Source organism: Acinonyx jubatus, chromosome F2, assembly GCF_027475565.1.
Source record: "Acinonyx jubatus isolate Ajub_Pintada_27869175 chromosome F2, VMU_Ajub_asm_v1.0, whole genome shotgun sequence".
Taxonomy (NCBI): Eukaryota; Metazoa; Chordata; class Mammalia; order Carnivora; family Felidae; genus Acinonyx; species Acinonyx jubatus.
Genome location: NC_069394.1, coordinates 70,378,677 through 70,399,088, shown reverse-complemented (window position 1 = coordinate 70,399,088; position 20,412 = coordinate 70,378,677). Strand labels below are relative to the sequence as shown.

The 20,412-nt window shown below is 40.5% G+C and overlaps 1 protein-coding gene across 4 annotated transcripts in view; it reads left to right on the top strand.

Annotated features, from left to right (window-relative positions):
• Positions 1-20,412, top strand: part of CHD7 (chromodomain helicase DNA binding protein 7) — a 189,358-nt gene that overhangs the window by 122,848 nt on the left and 46,098 nt on the right. For all 4 annotated transcript variants that reach the window (XM_053208384.1, XM_027042926.2, XM_027042928.2 and 1 more), the window contains 5 exons: positions 2,115-2,252; positions 3,324-3,389; positions 9,991-10,046; positions 16,482-16,596; positions 19,806-19,889. In XM_053208384.1, coding sequence (XP_053064359.1) covers positions 2,115-2,252; positions 3,324-3,389; positions 9,991-10,046; positions 16,482-16,596; positions 19,806-19,889 — 459 coding nt within the window. The remainder of the gene's footprint in view (positions 1-2,114; positions 2,253-3,323; positions 3,390-9,990; positions 10,047-16,481; positions 16,597-19,805; positions 19,890-20,412) is intronic.

The window sequence follows — 20,412 nt, the reverse complement described above, 5'->3', positions numbered from 1 at the left end:
ACACCAAGCTGATGTGAGGAGAAGCTTCCATAGCTAAGAAAGTTATACCCACCAGTCATAGATTTCTATTCCAAAAAAGAAAAGCTTCCTGTTTTATTGTAGTGGAACATTTCTTCAGTAGTGAGCTTTGGTATGAAGTGGCTTTGTCTCAGACTCTAGCTGAGGGCGTTTAGTTGTTGGGGCTGGAAGGATACCGCGACGTGGCCCCGACCAGGGAAACCTGACAAAACATCACAGATGCGTCATTAGTGGCACGTTCCTCCCCTTACGGTAATGACAAACAAGATGAAAATACAGACCAATCCATGGCAATTTAGTTAAATTGACCTATTAAAGGAAATACAGATAGTATGCTACATGTCACAGAATGAGAATGTTGTTTCTGATAACAGCCTTTTATATCTTAAAGAGATTGAGAGACCAGGAGTTATCTTGGATCGACTTTGGGTAGAGAGAAAGGAAGCTGTGCAAGGTAGCTTGGCCTTGTAGCCCCAGTGCTTCCTGATTTTTCTTTGGCAAGGTAGAGCTAATTAATGATGACTTTAATCCTACTAATTGCATCTGGAATTAGTATGTACCATGCTCTGTTCTAAATGCTTTACGTGAATTCTGCCATGCGATCTAATTCCCTCATGTGATCCTCACAGAATACTTAGGAGGTAGTTAGCTGTCACGAATCCCGTTCTGCAGACCAGGTAACTGAGGTCCACAAAATAAGTTGTTCAAGGTCACCTAGTGAGAACCGGGGCTACTTGAAAAACTCAGCACTCAACTCCAGGGCTCACAAGGTCAAACTGCCTCCCGTGACGTCGGGAGGGTCACAGATGGCAGAACCCCTGCTGGTTCTTGCTCTGCCCTGACCTGGAATTGCTTCTGGGCGGGGCTGACCTGGAAGGCCAGAAGAGGAACCTCTGGCCCCCGCTGCTACTCCCACTGGCCTAAACCACTAACAAGTCTGTTAATAGGATGTTACCCCACATCCCCTTGGGTCGGACTGCACCTCTGCAGTCACGGCTGTGTAGGACTAAGGGCTCAGAGCCTCAGACGACTCATTTGATGGTCATATTCAACCGAGTTTGTGTCGTCAGCTACCTCCGATGCCCTCTTGAGAGCAGAGAGAGCAGAAACGTAAGAAAACAAAACTCGGCCAGCCCTACCCTTTGAGACAAGGTGCTGGGCTTCCTTGGTCCTGACTGGAGCCACGTACACCCTTGCTTGTTCCTCCTAGGTCTACACGGTCCGGGGGCGGAGGGGGGGGGTGGGGAGCTTGCTCGCCTCTCACTCTGCCTTACTGACCAACCTCACAATTCACAAGCTTCTTTAAAAAGTTTTATTTCATAATTCTTAGAAAAAAGTTCATAAGTGTTCATTTCTCAGTATTTTTATTTATTCTGTGTGCTTCATGAACTCATCTATAAGTTGTAATCTTATATTTATCAGTGGTTTAAAACTCACATGTATCGTTTTACAGTCAGGTTAGGTTTTACCAAATACACACATTAATGAAAGGTCAGTTCGCCTCATTTTTAATTAACTGACGAAACTAATTCTTTACCAAAAAGGTCAAAACAATATAGAATTATTTTGAACAAAAAGTCTGTTTCTTTTAGGGCCAAGCTTAAAATCAAGCCTTTTATTTAAATGGCCTTCTGAAATACCATTTCAGTATTTATATAGAACTTTATAATCTACTGATTAGCTTCTAATGTCGTCACTTCTTTGGATCTTCTATTAGAAAAATTTTGAAGCCTACAAAAATAGAAAAGTGTAACAAACCCCTATATACCCATCGCCCAGCTTCTGTATTGTTTCCCCTTTTGAGCAGCGCACTGCCTGAGTAAGGAGTCAGGTTGGTTGTTCCTCCCATTCCCCAGCTGAAGGTCTGGTGGCTGGGAGTGGTGATTTCCCCCCGTTTCCATTATGTTCATTGCCCCTGTGGTTTCTTATGTGACTTACAGGGATAAGGTTATCAGCTCTACTTGAAGGTTAACTTTTAAAAATGTATCTCTTAGCATCCCGGGAGAGGTTACAAAGAGCATCAGTGACGGCTTTTTACACCTGCTTTGTTGTTTTTGTTTGTGTGTTTGTGTCTGTGTTTGTGTTTGTGTTTTTAGAAGCGACGTTCCAGCAGGCAGGTGAAGCGGAAGCGATACACGGAAGACTTGGAGTTCAAGATTTCCGATGAGGAAGCAGATGATGCAGACGCTGCTGGGAGAGACTCCCCCTCCAACACCTCGCAGTCAGAGCAGCAGGTCAGCGGCCCGTTCGCGTGGCTCTTGTGCACGCCGCGGAAGGTGGACTGGAGACTTGATAGCTGGAGTCCCAAAAGCTCCGTGGAAGCCTTGGACTCTGAGCCGGAGAACGTTCATTTACTGTTGGCTAACGTGCTGTGGGAAATGAGTTGTTCATCAGTGTCTTTCACAAAGCCCCGTTCGCTGAAATTCATTTTTATATAAGCCTATGATACGTAACTTGACACAGTTTTGGAGAATTAATGGTCTGTGTTGAGGAAGAGTCAGAGCTACGATGCAAGGAGGCTGAATTTACCTCTGAAGAATTCAGGGCCGTAGCTTCTGGGACTTTAATAAACCGCTCAAGCTTGTCTCCTGCTGTTAGGCACCGTCAGAACCCCTTTATGAAATTACTGCCTTGTAGTACCCAGCAGGGCATACTTTATTCTCTGTGCAATGTAAATGATGGATAAAATAGTTTGTATAAAATATGGGTAGTAATGTAGGATTGATCATTGTAAAGATCTTTTTTTTTTTTTTTTTTTAACGCCCCTCTGTTCCTATTACTGTACTTCAGTTAACAAACTGGTAACCCATTGAAAAGTATATTGGATGCAGTTTTTTACTCTATTTGGTGCTTTGTGCTATGTTAAGTTGTTACGTAACGTTTTACGTGGCCAACATAGATAAAAGCTGCCTACAATAACAGAATGATGCGGATATTTACCCCATGGGTATAGATGAGGAAAAGTTACATTTTTGACTGCTGTCATGCAGAGATTGTTTTCTCTTGGCAGCTGGAGTTTCTGAATGCTCTCTGGCTTTAGGGACCCTGCTAGTCCACGTAATTAAACCACATAATCATGAAGTAATAAACACAGATTTTCCTTTTGCCTTTCTGGAGAGCAAGAGCCTTGTTCTTTACCATCCTGTTTCCCCCCGGCGACTAAAAGGGTATGATTTAAAGGGTATGAATTTAAAACGTACAGAGGTAGATGCAAAAGGAATGATTTCTTGTTTTGATGGCTTGCAATGAAATGTTTTCCATTTGGATTGATGTAGCCTACTTTTTTGTTTGTTTGTTTGTTTTAGGAATCTGTTGATGCAGAAGGTCCAGTGGTAGAAAAAATCATGAGCAGTCGTTCAATAAAAAAACAGGTAAGCACCATTTGGAGCGATCAAAACCTCTGGTGTGTGTAGGACTCTTAAATTATTTTCTGCTTTATAATTTCCTTTAAAAAATTCACTATTCTAAAAGAAAACTTCTGGTGATATTTCCAATCCTGTCTGATTTGTTAGCCAAATATAAACCTTCAGGATGTTTAGCCCCAAATGAAACTGAAATATATCAGACAGTCAGTGCTTTGTGACATGATTTAGAGTAGGCAAGAAACTCAAAAGTCGCCAAAGAAATGTATAGGGCTTTTAGAGTTATAGGCTGCCTTTTTCATAAATACTATTCATAAAAGTCATAAGCATGAATTTACCTCTCATCTCCCTCAGGGAAGTTCCCTGCCTGCCCCGCCCCCGCCCCCGCCCCAGGATGGAAGTTTATCATTTTAGTGAGTAGGTGTTTTCTCATACTTTTCATAACATTTCTTCATGTACAATTAAAATATTCATTAATCTCTTTTTTGTCAGTGCAAAGTGTAATTTTTGAAGATAATGTGACTTATTCTTCAAAATTCTTCAGCATTTGTGTTGATCTGCAAAGGTGAAATCTGGGTACCTGTCACTAGTCTGATAACTTTGTCATTGAGGAGCACATCTACCCTGTGACAAAGAAGTCCAGTAACCCTGTATTGTCTTCCACTGATTGAGATTCCTCATTTCATCCCAACCAGCTAGCTCCCTTCTTGCCCGGTTAGAGCAAATGCTTTGTTTTGTTTGAAGAATTACACAGATATCGAGATGAGCTACATCTCCACATTCTGACGTACAATCTCCAGTGTCTCTAGAAAGCGGTGTCCTTTAGATACAGGGTATCTGTCTTTCAGCTTGAGTCGTTGTCAAATGCAGCTCTTTCTTCTTACTTGCTTTCAAGGTAGGTGGAAGTACAAGCTCATTTTTTGATATGCAAAATAAGTTGGTTTTTTTTTTTTTAATGTGAGTTGTGTACAGAGTGTAACTTCCCATGGAGAGAGGTGAGACCCCAGTCTTCTCAAAGAGGGAATCTTTGCTCTTCACAAGCTACTGTCCAGAGACCCTAGAGAATGGTATTACACCAGCAGGGCGCTTCTCTTTACCTTTGTTGCAGTACTGTTTCCTTTTCTATTGTGTTCTCCAGAGTGTGGGTTTGTATCAGAATATACAACTCTAGTTCCACGAAAATAATCAAGAATGACACGTCGAGATAGTTTCACGTTGAGTGTGGGGTTGGGGGGGGGTATACGGGATGGCTATCTGTCGACTCTCTGAACATGACAGTTTCCTCGCTGATGAACCAAATGAGAAAACTTCAACCAAATTTCTCCCCTGTTCAAGCAGAAATGAGCACTGTTTAAGTCATTAGAAAGGTTGCATTTTTGTCCTGCTAATGACTCTGGAACTGTTAATTTGTGACTTGTAGATATATGGTAAAATTTAAATACTTGATGTGCTTTAAGGAATAATCCCCTCTGCAGAATTGAAGTGACTTGTTTGAGTAAATAGCATGTGGTTTGGATGGGATATATTAATTTTCATTCAGTTGATAGTGCTTCAGCAGGCATACACAGCAGGTTTGGGTGTTGCAAATTATAATTAGCTCTATTATTCAGAGCTACTTAGACTATGCATTATGTAGGACATTGCTTTTTCTTTCTGCTTTGCCCACTTCACAGCTTTTTCTTTTCTCGTTACCCTTAAAAGGTAGGTACCCACAGTTAGAAATAGGTATTGTTACCATTTATGGACAGCCAGGTTTGTTTTATCATAGGAGATTAAAATTCACTTTAAGTGTATATGGGGGTGGAATATTTGTTGAGTTGGTGAATTTTAGGATGGAGAAGATGAATGGAAAATTTCTCTGGAAGGGGAAACATGCCTTGAGGTGTGATTTACAGTAAAGAAGAGATGAGCTCATTGAATTGCTTGTACATTACTGGTATTTTTCATAAAGGGCGATAAAAAATAATTAGAACATTGCAAACCTTAGCAGGTACTGACTTCTTAAACTGCTAATGTTCTTGGAATAGTTACTTTCGTTATCAGCTTTATGAACATTGGGGGAAAAGTGTGGCAAATAGAAACAAAAGGAAATTTGAGATCTTCCTGTGGATTCTAGCTATGTCTGCTGGTCTGTGTCCTGTTACCATGAATAATTGAAGGAGTAGCTGTAAGAAGGTACCTTTATCTCCCCCTGGCAGCACCGTAGAAACCTGCGGTGAGCTCTCAGAGCCTACCCTACATGGTGCTGACACATAGTGGGGACTCAGATAATGTTTTTCAAAGTCCGTTGACCTCATCACTGCAGCCTGAGAAGCATGACCCATTGTGATGGAGTCATGCAGACGCAGAGCTCATCTGGCAGAGCCTCTGTAACTCACCTCATGTTTAATCGGGATGGCTCGGGCACGTATGTTGTTCTAAACTCAAATTCATATGTGTTAGACATATGGGATATGGAAAGGGATGTAGTTGATACTTGTGTTTGAATTCTAAGGTAGATTTAAGCGTGGACTTTTGGAGTGCCTGGGTGATTCAGTTGGCTGAGCGTCCAACTCTTGACTTCAGCTCAGGCAATGATCCCAGGGTTGTGGGATCGAGCCCCATGTCGGGCTCCACCCTGAGTGTGGAGCCTGCTTGGGATTCTGTCTCCCTCTCCCTCTGTCTCTGCCCTCTCCTCCACTGGCACACACACTCTCTCCCTTTTTGTTTAAAAAAAAAAAAAAAAAAAAAAAAAAAAAAAAAAAAAGGACTTTTGGATTGTACAATGGTTAATTCTTTTGTTTTCCACATTTAGCCTGTCTTGTAGCCCTGTCTGCTTGGAGGCATCTGTCCTTGGGGAATAATTCAAATCCTTTTTGTAGCAGAAGGTCAAAAACAGTTGTAAAAGTGAATTCTGGCTGTATTCCCTGAAATTCTTTATTTTTCTTTAAGTTAACTCATGATATGTTTTCTTAAGAGCTTATTTTAAATTCCAGGGTATTTGTTTTAATCCTCTTTAGCTGAACCCACCACCACCAAGAACAACAACAAATAGTATGTAAAGCAGGCAAAACTCTTCATCGCATTTATCATGTCCTATTTTCTCCCAAGGTGAACTATGATTTGGTATCTCTGCTAGAGTATACAGTAGGTTGAGTCACAAGTAGGAAGTGATTCATACCTTGCTTATTGATATCTTTATCAAGGTGCTTAGTCTTTCTGCTGTAAATTATTCAACTTATTATTTTCCCTTTTGGCACTATAGTTTAGCTTTGTTTTCCAGTGTGACTGCTTAATTTAGTAATAGAATGCTTGGGAAAGGTCATTCATTATTTTAGGCTACAGGATTATCATTTACTGGACTGCTATTCTAGAATCCAGGTGGCCAGAGGAGTCAGTTTATTGCCCGGTTGAGGTTTTGGGTTCCTGTGAGTGATGGGAACAAGTATGGCTTAATATGTGGAACTTAAAATTTCATATGAATAATAAGGATTTTCATAGGCTAGCTTTAGAGTCTAATGAAAAGATATACACAGCTCTCTAAAATTTTCTATTGAGGGGCGCCTGGGGGCTCAGTCGGTTAAGCGTCTGACTCTTGATTTCAGCTCAGGTCATGATCTCATGGTTTTGTGAGATAGAGCCCCGTGTCAGGCTCTGCACTGACAAGGAGAAGCCTGCTTGGGATTCTCTCTGTCCCCCCCCCCCCCCCGGCCCCCCCCCCATAAATAAATAAACTTAAAAAAAAATAGTCTATTGAACACATTAAATTACTTTAGAGGGCTCTCAAATTTGAGGGCTTTAGAGGGCTCAGAAATAAATATTCTGGTTCTTTGTATGTGTGTGTGCACGCGTGTATAGAAATAGTGCTTTGAGTCCGTTATTCATTGGTTATTCCCGATATAGAATGGTATCTGAAAGTTGGGGCCTGGGGGTAGTTTGTTGGGGCTGTTTCCACTCCCACCAAAGGCTGGCCAAACTGCCATTTAGTGAATAATTAAAATGGTGTTCCCAAGGGCTTACGCATTCACTTACTTTTGTTAATTGTTTTGCTTTTAGTAAAGCAGAAGAAGTCAGGAGGATTGTATTTATATGAAACCAAGAGTGTAAAACAGCCCTACTCATTGTTCAAGGGGCAAGAAGGTGATCCAATATGTGTGGTCAGGGAATGGAAGAACAGGCTTATAATTTGGGATATCCAAAAGAAATAGGCCCTGTTAAGGGCGCCTGGGTGGCTCAGTCGGTTAAGTGTCTGACTTCAGCTCAGGTCACGATCTCACAGTTCGTGGGTTTGAGCCCTGCATCCGGCTCTGTGCTGACAGCTCAGACAGAGCCTAGAGCCCTCTTTGAGTTCTGTGTCTCCCTCTCTCTCTGCCCCTCCCCTGCCCACATTCTGTTTGTCTGTCTCTCTCTCTCTCAAAAATAAATAAAAAATTAAAAAACAAGGAAAAAGAGAGAGAGAGAGAGAGAGGAAGGAAGGAAGGAAGGAAGGAAGGAAGGAAGGAGCGAGCCCTAGTAGGATTCTGCACCGGCTCCAAGTGCTACCACACGAGGTCTTGGAACCTAATTGCTTCCTCTCAGCTCTAGACCCTCTTGTTAGGCACCTCCACTGCAGGTTCCTGGAGGAGCAGCCAGTCATGACAAGAAAATGGGTATTGATGACTGTCAGAGACACAGACAGTTGATGGCTGTGAGTCAGAGCTTTTTGGCAACAGGATTGAGACGGAATGGAAAGTATCCCTGTTGTTCCAGAGTTAATCCTGTATGCTTTGGTGCCCACTTAGAAATTATGGGATGGCGAGACTATTTAGAATGAGAGGGAAAAGACTGTATAGGAAGAAAGATTGGGAAGGAGGAAATCAGAAAATAATAGAGCCTAGAAATGATAAAGCTTGTCTTTTTACCGTCTCAAAGGTACGTAATTTTGAAGCACTCTTTCTGAATTGAAAGAAATGCAGTTAGCTTCAAAAGAGTAAAAGCAGTCGACGACACATTTGAATTCCATTCCAGGATTGAAGTTCATGATATGCCATGACCAGTGTCAAAAGGTCCAGGCTCATCTTGGCTTTCCATTTACCCTGGTTGTCTTCTGTCTTGTCTTGGCCTTCCTGTCTATTGGAATCTTCAGTTGACTGCTCTAATGTGTGAGCAGAAGGTGCACTATCGGGGCTACGAAAGAGTAAGGCGGGTCCTAGATGGACTGTCACTCGATTGACTAGAATTTATCTCTAAATTAATTCCAGGTTTATGTTGCTGGGTATCTAGCAAACACTCGTTTTCATTTTGGATAACTGAAAGTTTATGGACATTGACGGTGTCCTGAAAAATGGCTTCAAAAGCTGCTTTATGGTTATGACCTTTATAGATGAGTAGGTTAGAACCAGCTACTGATGGGCTTTGACCGCACTCTCGAATATCCTGTCTTCTAATTGCTGATTTCTAGGCTGGTGGAAAAACAGTTTACAATTTAGGTTTAAGCAACACATGTGAGAGTTTCAAAGAAGAGTTTACGTTCACAGTCTTCGGTGGTAGTTTCAACGTTGGGGATTGAGGGAAATCGTAGCCTCTTTGAGCAGATCCTGTGCCAGCCTGTCATCCAGCAGAGAAGTCTTTGCTCCTTTGTTTGTCCTCTCCCGTGTTCCTGCTTGCCTTAATTTTCTTCGCAGCATCTCTGAGGCGGCTTAGCCAAGCGTGACCCTTAAGGCAGGCTCGGGTGCTCTTGTAAGAGTGTAAAAGCAATCCCTAAACATCTATAAGTGGTGTTTACGTTTTCTATCCCCGATTTATCTGATCAAATGTTCCAGGAGAAAATTACATACTATGACTTAACAGCCCAAAAGCAAAAGGGGGAAAAAATATTGAGAGAGATACTTAAAATATCACGTGAGGGCATCTTCCTCACACCCTGCGGAGGGTGGGATCAAGGGAGATGGTCTAGATAGTCTCACCGCTGAACTCTTGGTTCGGCCGATGCATATCACGATTTTAACCTTACCTACGTGTAGTAGTGGGAGTGTTAATTTTATTTGGCTGCTGTGTGTGTGAGACATCTTGTCTGAGAGGTTTTAATTGTACCATTGAGCGAAACTAAAGCTGGGAATCGTGATGCACTGAAATTACAGCGTAAGAACAAGGTTTAGTTTTACAGGGTTTCTTGTTTGGAGTTATCAACTATATGGAGGAATAAATGTCTTTTAAATATTTTAAAACATTAGAAAACCCACAATGTAAAGTTGCCATGGGGCAGCCAAAAATAATACATATGGCATTCAGGAGAGCAGTTGCTAATTGGCTGCTGCCTGAGAAAATGGTACACTTGGCGTCTACTTAACACCGTGGGTTTGGCACAGAGCCAGATTTGGGGTCAGGTCGTTGTGAACGAAGCTGCATGTGGTTAGGGAGGAGTTAAAATGATTCATGTCTCAGAAGCTGTAGCACATCGAGTGGCGCGCACGGGCCGAAGCGCGTCCGTCTTCATGTCACCGGCCTCCTACCGGTCGCGACGTGCTCATCCGTTCGAGAACGTCCACAGCTCGTCGCCCCTGGCTTGTGTTCACGTGGGAGTGAATCATCGTTTTTGGAATATTCTGGTAGCTGGTTTGGAGCATGTGCCTGAAATTTTCTTTTGTTGCAGAAGGACTCTGGAGAGGAGATAGAAGTTGAGGAATTCTACGTGAAATACAAAAACTTGTAAGTAAACCGTGATATATATCCATACGTGTGTGTATATATATATATATTTTTAATCGGGGGATATATTTTCAAAGTCCTCAATACGGATTTAAAAAATAACTGCGAATTGGGAAGTTTTGGTGCGGCTTGTTTAGTGCTTTCCAGGCTGTTGCCTCCCAACTTTTGTGTCTTTGAGAATTTTAGGAATTTAATTTTTCTGGGAAACGTGTAATTGGTACAAAAGTCGGCCAACTTTCACGTATAACCAAGAAATCCTTTTTAGAAGGGCTAAAGCCTCACACGATAGTAGAAAAGTGAGCAAAGTGACATTTGCCTGTCCTCTGAGAATGAATCTTACTCTGCGAGGCCACCCTCCCTCCTCTGCCTGGGCGCAAGATGGCCAGGCACTTGAGATGAGATCTCTACTATCAGGCAAAGTCTCTAGAAAATCGTGACATCCCTCACATTTTTGAAATGCAGCGAGCTGTGATTTTGTTTGTCTGTTTTTGTTTAGTGAATTTGAATTGCGTAAGTTTAAAAACGCCTAACTGAAGAACAACACCAGTGAGTTGTTGTTCCGCGTTGTAGATGTAGGGCCAGGCACGTTTTCGGGAGGCGGTGGCACTGTCGGGATCAGGAGTCATCCTGCTGAAGAAGCCTGCAGCCCTTTTCTAACCGAAGTAACACTCGCAGAACAAAGACAGACATCTTCATGGATAACGTAAAAATTAAATGAAAAATTTGTAAGGCAAGGAACTCAAGCATCATACTGATAAGTTTTAGAGTTTAAAAGAGGCTTTGGGGAGTTGCTGTCAAAGCAGCCTAAGAAAATTTAACCCTCCTTTTAGAATATGAAAGCATCAGACCTCACGGTTTCTGTCATTCTCTCTTGTTGCAACTGGCAATGTGTTGATAAACTAATGTAGTTCTGAAGTTCTGTGATAAACACGTGTCATCAAGTAAAAAGATGAAGAAGTCTCTTGCCATCGTTAGTGTGAGAGGTCAGTGAATTGCAGAGTACAGCGATCAAAAATGCTCGGTCAGTATCAGATGGGTGTTGGCATCATTTTATACTCATAGCACGGTGAACGTATGTACACAGGTGGAAATTATACGTATGATGCGATTCCATCTAGTCGTATAAGGAGAGTGTCGGGATAGGTAAGGAGGCAGTAACTAAATGAACCAGAGAGAGTTCCCCGGTAGATTTATCAAATAAAACGTAGAGCAAAGACATTTAAGTACCAATTCCCACAAAATGGCACCGCTGGATAGGCCTCCATCCAAATCAGCATGTGGCAGTGGGGCTTGACGTGCCTGATTCATTCTTGACCAGGAACCACTGCCAGGCCGGGGAGACCTGTCATCCTTCGTTGGTCATGTGAGAGGAGGCAAACATAGTTCTAAAAAAGAGCTTTTCTGTCTGATATTATTGAGTTCTAAGGGAAATTAAAATTTCCATACAATCAACCGTTTCTGTTAACCTTTTAGTTGGACATAATTTCAAATTTACAGAAAAAGTGCAAAAATAGAACAGAGAATGCCTGTTTTCCCTTTTGTAATTGACAAGAGTCTTCTGGAAAGGTATTTTGAGACTATTAGCTATGATCATGGTTGCTGAGTGGTGATTTACTAATTCCATCACCCGTTCTAAATTTATTAGTTGAGTTTCCACCGTAAGGAGGGCTTTGACCCTCTTACTCATTTGTTTCTTTACAGCTCTGTAGACTTGTGGGGTCTTATTTTATTCAATGGTCCATAATTCTTTACTATCCTATCATTATTTACTTTGCTCACATTATCCCAGATTTGGCCCACAGGAGCCCCTCCAGGCTGGAGCCTGTCTCCTTTTGCCTTGTCCCCATCCTTCTTTGAGCACTTCCTTACTTTCTGGCACCAGAGGATATTCCAGTCTCCTCTTACAATTTCTCTTTTTAAGGTTCTCCAAGGAGGCTTGGTTGTGTCTCCTGGAGAACGGCGTTTAGAAACCAAGATGTGAGTGCTCGGTGTGCTCATTGCCGCTGGGAGTCACCGTTTCCGGGGCCTCTCAGTGAATGGGGCTTTGCGGGCCACCTGCATGCGTACATGCATGTACACTCACGTGTGTGCATATGCATGACATAAACACATGTGTTATGTATGCGCGCGCGCGCACACACACACACACACACACATTCCTCTGTGTACCTACCTATCTACTTACCTAAAGACAATGAACACCAGCGCCTTTAGAGCGATAGTTGTGGTTTTATATCAGCAGCACCGTGGGGTTCATCCTCTCCTTTTCCCTTCCAATATTCATGACTCCCTTCTTCAGCCACGAGAAACCCGGCTCTTATTATCCCTAACATATTTGTTTATATGTCAGTCCTATAATATATAGGAAATGTTTTCCAAATTACTAGACCATATTTTTGGGAAAAAGAAGAGTACCAACCGTAAAGTTCATTTAGTATTTGTTTAGAATTTGTTGTAGTTAGCCAAAGGGTGTAGAAGCTAAGTAAATACTTGGTTCAGAATTTCCTTGGCTTAGTTCTTTTCTTCCTCCTGCCCCCTTTCAGCGTGGTTATGTTATTTATTTGATACTCAGTTGGTCTTTAGTTTCTGTCTGTATTTGTATTCCATTTTAGCTCCTCACCATTCTTGTTGATCTTATTTATTTTCTTTTTTTCAAGTTCATGAAATATTCACATGGTTCAAAAGTCAGAACTTGTTCAAGAGGATACTCAAAGATGCATCCTTCTCCCTTCCCTTCCACCCCATTCCTACTTACCTTCTCATTAATCCCAGATTTATCCTTTCTGTAATATTTGGCAGAAACATGTAGAGGGGTGTGTGTGTGTGTGTGTGTGTGTGTATAAATATATATACATAAAGTATTTTATATGTATAAAATATATGTAACTTTCCCCTTTCTTCCACACAGAAGTAGCAGCTGTTTGTTTTCCTATGCATAAAAATAGCACTTTGGTGTTTAATAATACTGTATTTTGGAAGTTACTCAACATCAATCCATGGGTTCTTCCTCATTCTTTGTTACTGCTGTGTAGTACTCCAGTGTATGGCTGTATCATAGCTTGTCCAACCAGTTTCCTATGTATGTGGGCATGTAAATGGCTTCTGATATTTTATAGTTACAGACGGCACTATGGTATATATTCTCTTGTCTGTATATTTTCAAACTGTTGGAGGCATAATTTGAGGGTGAATTCCTAGGAATGGGATTGCTAGATCCCAAGGCAAACATACGTGTAGTTCTGTTAAGTATTGCTAAATTCCCTTCCCTAAGGGTTGTGTCCCTTTGCATTAGCACCCAGAGTGTGCGAGCCCACCTTTCTCCCCGCAACCTTTCCAGTGTAGTGTGGTGGGTTCCCTTTTTGTGAGAAATTCTATTTGGCTTTAGTTGTTTTTTTTTTTTTTAATTGTGAATGAGGTAGAGCATCTTTTCATAAGTTTAATGGCCATTGTTACGTCTTCTTTTGTCAGTTGTGTCTTCGTGTCTTTGCCCATTTTTCTGTTATGCTTCCTTCAATTTTGAAGAGTCCTTTTTATCTGTGGGATATTAGTCCTCTGGGTTAGATGTTGCAGCTATGTTTCCCCCATTCCAGTTGTCCTTTGACTTTATATTTTTATTGCATTGTAAACTTAAACATTTTTTATGTAGTTAGATTTATTAATCTTTCATTGTATTGGATACGATTTATTTATTTATTTATTTATTTATTTATTTATTTATTTATTTATTTATTTTAAGCCATAGCTAGAAAGCTTTTCTCTACCCCCAAATTAAAGAGGAATTTGCCCTGTTTTCCTCCGGTACCTGCATGGTTTCATTTTCTGTGTTGAGGTGCTTAATCCACTTGGTGTTTATTCTTGTGTATGGTGTAAGCACAATGATACTTGGTTGTTCCAGTTTTATTCTTTTCCAAATATTATTGTTCCAGCACCATTATTAAAAAGTCCATCTTTGCCCTAGTGATTTGAGATGTAACCCTTGTCACATACTAAATGTACACATTTATTTAGAACCCTATCTGTGCCCTGTTTTAATCCTTTGGTCTGTCTACTCACGAACCTGTAGCACACTGTTTTACTTACAGAGGCTTTATATCTGGTATAGGTAATATAATATCTGCTATCTCTAGTTTCCCCTCAAAACTTTACTTTTTGTGTTTTCCTGGATGTTCTTGCATGTTTATTTTTATATGTAGTTGAGTATTGACTTGCCTAGCACCTTAAAATGCTTGTTTATATTTTTATTTATATTGTGTTACATTTACAAATTCATGATATATGATGTTGAACCATACTATCTAAAAACTAGGATGTCTAGGGGCACCTGGGTAGCTCCGTAGGTTAAGCATCCGACTTCCACTCAGGTCGCCATCACATGGTTTGCGAGTTCAAGCCCTGCATCAGGCTTTCTGCTGTCAGTGCAGAGCCCGCTTTGGATCCTCTGTCTCCCTCTCTCTCTGCCCCTCCCCTGTGCACTTGCACGTGCTCTCTCTCTCTCTCTCTCTCTCTCTCTCACTCTCTCTCACATACATAAATACATACATACATACATACATACATACATAAAGACAAGTATGTTAACTCTATTTCTGTGGTTTTTAAAAAGGTTTTAAATATTTCCATATAATTTTCACATATTTTTTATTAAATGTATTGCTAAGAATTTAATCTTTGTTGATAGTGTAAAAGAAGTTTTCTCTACTGTTAATATCTTCTAACTGGTTATGGTTTATGTAAATGGAAGCTGTTGACATCGGTATGTTAATTTTATATCCTGCTACCTTGCTAACTTATTTCATTTTCTTATTTGAATTAATTTTCTAATTGACTCTCTAGGGTTTTCCTGTTATGCAGTCATATCATCTGCAAATAGAGATAGTTTTACTTCTTACCTTCCATTTATTGGCTACTGCCTTGAATACAGTATTGAATAGGAGTGGAGGTAGTGGGCATCCCCTTTCTGATCTTAGTGGAAAAGCCTGTGGTTTTTCTCCATTTAGTAAGGCAGAGTCCCTGTCCAAAAACTTCAGCCCAGGTTACAAGAGGGAGGGGAAGACTGGAATGCCTGCACCCACCTCACGGCCACACTGGTGGTGCTTTAAAGGCACGTGAGCCTCAGCCTATGCACGTGCCTTTTTCTATCCAATAGTTCGACGAGACTAGATTATTTGCATAGCATTTTTTTCTGATTGTAACAGTATTGCATATTATTTATTGGAAATTGGGAATGTACTTGAAAGTAGAAAAGAAAATACTTGCGGTCTTGCCACCCAGAAATGATCATTATTAACATTTTGAGGCATTTTCATCTAGCCTGTTTTCTCTGTGTGCATGTGTGTACAGGGTTTATATCAATTCATAGTGTATCAAGGCATATGTAAAGTCCTCATCTCCCTCAGTCAATTGCAGGGCTAAATCAGTCCTACCTTTGAAAATGCATATCAGACTTCACATAAATATAAACGATACGATACTTAATGTCACAAGCCTTTTCCGTATCCTTAGTCATTTTTGACAGATTTTATAATGGCTGTAATTTCTAAGAGTAGTAGCACCTTGATTTTGAAATAGGTATATATTCACGCACCTCATTTCTTTTCCATGTCATCACCAGGAAGAGAAATAAGAGGCAGTCGGGGCTATCTGGGGCAGGGAGAGAAGGATGGTACAAAAGAATATTGAAATAACAAACAAATGTCAAAGGTACCATAAAATATTAACTTTATACCTGTGAGTTTTAAGAGGGAGGGTGAGAGTGTTCCCGTTGAGATTAGAGAAAACACCTGTGCTGCAAGCAGGCCACGGTGAGCCTGGAGAGGAGGGGGTCGCTCAGTGCGAGGAACCGGGGAGATAGCAGAGAGTGAAAACTTCACGGGAGCCAAAGGGGCATCACAGCAGAGCTCCTGGAAGAACGCAGAGGGCGGCTGGGAGGGCGCGAACTGATCTGGGGCTGGCTGACGGCCTGTGTGTTCAGAACGCAGGCGATGGTTCTTTTCTCTCCAATTGCTCTAGAAGGACCAAGTTCGGTTTACCTTTGCTGTTTTAAATTCGAATTCTCTTAACTTGATGAAAACCTTTTCTTTCTCAATTAATGATAAAAGACTCAAAATGTAAATTCATAATTAAGGCCACCCTGTAGTGCTAATTGTTTTGTATTGAAGTGTACTCCATTCACTTATGAAAACAGCTTGTTACCAGCTCCTTTTTTTTTTTTTTCATGGGAGATAAATAAGAGAGCTGGAGGCTCAGGACTGCAGACAAATTTTAGGCACCGTTACTGATTTTTTTTTTCTTATTCTCAAACATGAGTAATTATATTGAATGTTGATCAGTAGCCTCTTTAAGTAAACAGTTTATTTCGTTAATTATTTAGTTGATTTTTGGAATAACAAAAGATTATTTTCTACATGTTTCAAGTATATCATTTTATTCTTTTAGCTCTTATCTTCATTGTCAATGGGCATCTGTAGAAGATCTGGAGAAAGATAAGAGAATTCAGCAAAAGATCAAACGATTTAAGGCAAAGCAGGGCCAGAACAAATTCCTTTCAGAGGTATGAAATACCCACTTAATTTTCTTAAGTAGCAACCTTATTAAAGTGTTCTGAATTTTGAATTTTAGTTTAGTAAATTACTAAGAAAAACTAGTTTGCCTCATTTGTGCTGTTACTTGCATATTGGTAGCTGGTTATTGCTAAAAAAATTTGTAAACAGGAAATTTCTCATTCTTCCTGTTGCTTAGTCTAGAAGATACTGGTCCTTGTGATATTATGTGGAAATATGATGGTATCATTAAAATCTTGTAATGAAAATACAGTTAGCAGACAGTGAAAAAAGTAAGCGGATAAAAGTTCTGTTAAGGTTTAGTGAGTTAAAGACTCTGCAGTAAGTATAAGGTAACATTTTTTAGAATGTAAGTTACTTCTGTAAGGGAAAGTATGCGGCAGATTTCTTTGGTTCAAGTCAATGCCTGATTACAGAGTTTACAAGTGATGTGCTATGGTATAGAAGTTGGTGTAATGTCTTCTGCCTGTCTCCCCTTACCCTAGGTTATCGATGATGAAAAGGTAACCATACCTAGCGCAGGGAAGGAAATCTGCATTTTTTTTTTTTTAAGGTAGCGCCAAGTCCCCTCCAAAAAGCTCAGTTACATTAAAAGAAATGCTTTTGCAGACTGCTTACTGGCGTCTCTGGACTTTTGCTCACCAATTTGGTTTCACCTTCACATTGAAAGATTAAACTTGCTGATTGATTAATTTTCCTCTCCTTAAAGAACTTAACAGCATATAAACTGCAAAGATGTGTGACATTTGATGCAAAATAATACCTGTTTAACAACCTTCACAACCTTCAGACCCCCCCCCCCCCCCGGCCTTTTGGACCATTGGGGGTAGGGATGGAAGAATATTCAGTACTTTTGGGTCATAAAATCCTCATAATCTCAGGTCACAAGTCTGTGTTCTCCTGGAATCTGATTTCCACGCTCCCGACAGGCAGCCCGTAAAGTTTGTGTTGGATGGGCCTTTGGGTGGTGGTGGTTTTATTGGGCACGTGTCTGCATCACCACCTTTATTGATCTGAGTATGTAGCTTCCTCGAAGCACAGTAATTAACACTGAGGGGAATGGAGTTACTCAGATGTGACTCAGTCTTCACCTCTTGGAGAATATTTAAGTGATTTTTTGGGGGGGGGGGGCGGGGAAGGGCAGTTTCTAAGAAAATACCACAAAATTCTATTTTTTGTGCCCTTCTTCATGCAACTGAAGTCAAATGTTGGTGACATTAGGCAAGTTGAAATCATTAGCTTCCTTTCAGAAAGAGACGCCATATGTTCTGCTGACCTTTTCTATGGATCAGTGTAGGGAGAAGGAAAACATGCGATGGTAGCTTCCCCCCATCCTTCAGTCCTGGTTCTGTTTATTAAATGTATTTGAAATACATTTGCTGGTGTCAGAGGCACTTCGGGGATCTGTGCCCGGCTCTAGCTGTGTAGCCTTATCTATTTGGATCTGTGTGAGTAACCTGTACCACAATCGAAATATATTATCTTGCTTGGTAACTCAGCAACTAGGAATCTTAAGTTTTGTCCTGAGTGGAAATAGCACTAATTCCAGCCTGAAAAGGTGGTCTAAGGGCCAGCACAAAAGGATAGCAATTCCCTTTCTCTCTTCCTCTTTTACACGCACATGCACACACACATGCACACACGGGCGCCCTTTCCCGTAGACAGTCCCGGTTTCAGGTGTTCCACGGCTCTGCTGCTTTGGCATTTTTAATTACGACTGCTTTTGCATTCTTTGTTTCACCTTAGGCTTCTTCATAAGCCGCCGCCACTAAAATCTTTATTCAAACTGGAAACTGCGTCCCACTCATGATGGCACGGATGAGTTGCTGGCAAGGTGGAAGTGTTTAGGAGTAAGGTTAAGGATTTTAACTCATCAGTGAACGCTTCTGTTTAAGGACAAGATGTCTTAAAAGGAGCTTTTAGCATCAGAACCCAGTTTATGGGGAGTTTTAGTGTTGATGTTAGTGTGAATAAGGCATACGTGTTGCATACCTGAATCTAGAAGCTTCGAACAGAGCCAGTGCATTCATACGTTAACATTTTAAATACACTGAACGTTTCAGTGGATTTTTTGCCTTTCTAATCAACTCTGTGTAAGGGCCCGAGGCATCTGAAACACACTTTTGTATTTCTGATTTTTTTTTTTTTTTTTTTCATAATTCAGAGTTCAAAGGCCCCGGACCAGACATTGTAAATGGGCACAGCAGCCCAGGGAATGTTTGTCATCCTTGAGCTGACTGTGACCAAACAGCTTATCTTTCCGACCTGCAGTTTAGGGCATATGAGCGGTGTCTAAGTGACTTCTAATATGTCTCTGCAAAAGGCCTTTAATGCAGTTTTGTTACCGATAAGTTGATCTCTAGGAACACATACTAATGTGTCTTTTGTTTTCTAACTTATCTGTCTCTGGCTTCTCTAAAGTATGATTTAGTCTGTAATTTCCCTTTGGGCCACATTCTATTCTTTTCTAGGAGATAACTTTGCAAGCAAGTAGTACTACTTTACTTTTGTGAAGATTGTTAATACGTTGGCTAAATAACCCAATTATTTAAGCCTCATTTCTTTATCCTTAATATTTTTAGCCAGATGCTCTATATTCAGTACAAATAAATCATTAGAGCACTTAGATTAATGACAAAACTGTATTCCAAGGAGGTACTAACGTTGATTGGCGAAGGCGACCAAACATCCCATACTGTTCACACTAAAATATGAAATTCACTGGTTTCGGTGTTTTTAGCTTTTGAATAGCATTCTGTAAACGATGCTATAAGGCATCAGACAACTCCGGTAGTTACAAGACTCCGAGAGCACTTACTGTGCATAGCCTGGCTTCTTTATTGCAAGCTGTAGTTTCAAGAATGCTAAATGCATTGCATGCCATAAGCCTTTTGGATTGCTCATTAGTGAATTGTAATTTCACACTTCATTTAAAATATTCTTAAACATTCTCTCACAGTAAAAAGGTTTCACACAGTAATTAAAAGACCCAGTTAACAAAGTCTGAGAAGTCTGATTTCCTCATGGGGAATGATTTTGCTAAATTGTAGCATTTCAATTAATATAATAGAATTTGCCAAATATAAATTTTATTTTACTGTGACCCAAAATATTATTGCCTGGTGAAAAGTGAAATAGTGTTTACTCTCAGGAATTAAATAAACATTTTAACTTTTTAATTTTCTTTCCTTTGGCGCAGATTGAAGATGAGCTTTTTAATCCAGATTATGTGGAGGTTGACCGGATAATGGACTTTGCACGAAGCACAGATGAACGGGGAGAGGTGACAGAGATCACTTGTATTAGGGGGCAGTGACTCAGACAGCTTATGTGTGTTTGTGGAGAATGATTATGGGATCCTAGATCTGGTCCTGGTCAGAGCCTTGGATCATGACACAGTTGGTCTAAATTTAACTGAAACTTATTGACTATTAGTTCTATGACTTAATAATGGCGCTAAGTGTGTTCTTTGTTTAGTGTGAGAGCTTTTTAAAAGAAATCAATTTTCAATATGAAACAAATACATTGGCATTTTGCAGAATTTCAGAATATGACCAATAAAGAAGAATTTAGTACACTTTGGTCTAAACCTGTCATGAAGCACAAATTTCCTATACATAATTAAGAGTGCTCTTAGCAGAATGGAATTTAGTGTTATTTAACATTGTACGTCCTTACTGTGCGTTGATGAACCTCATTTAATGTAGTGCACAGAGAATAATGTAAAGTAATCCTCTTTATGAGATCTTGGCATTCTCGTGTTGCTTTGCAAAACTCTGTGAGGTTGTAAAGGACAGTTGATTAGG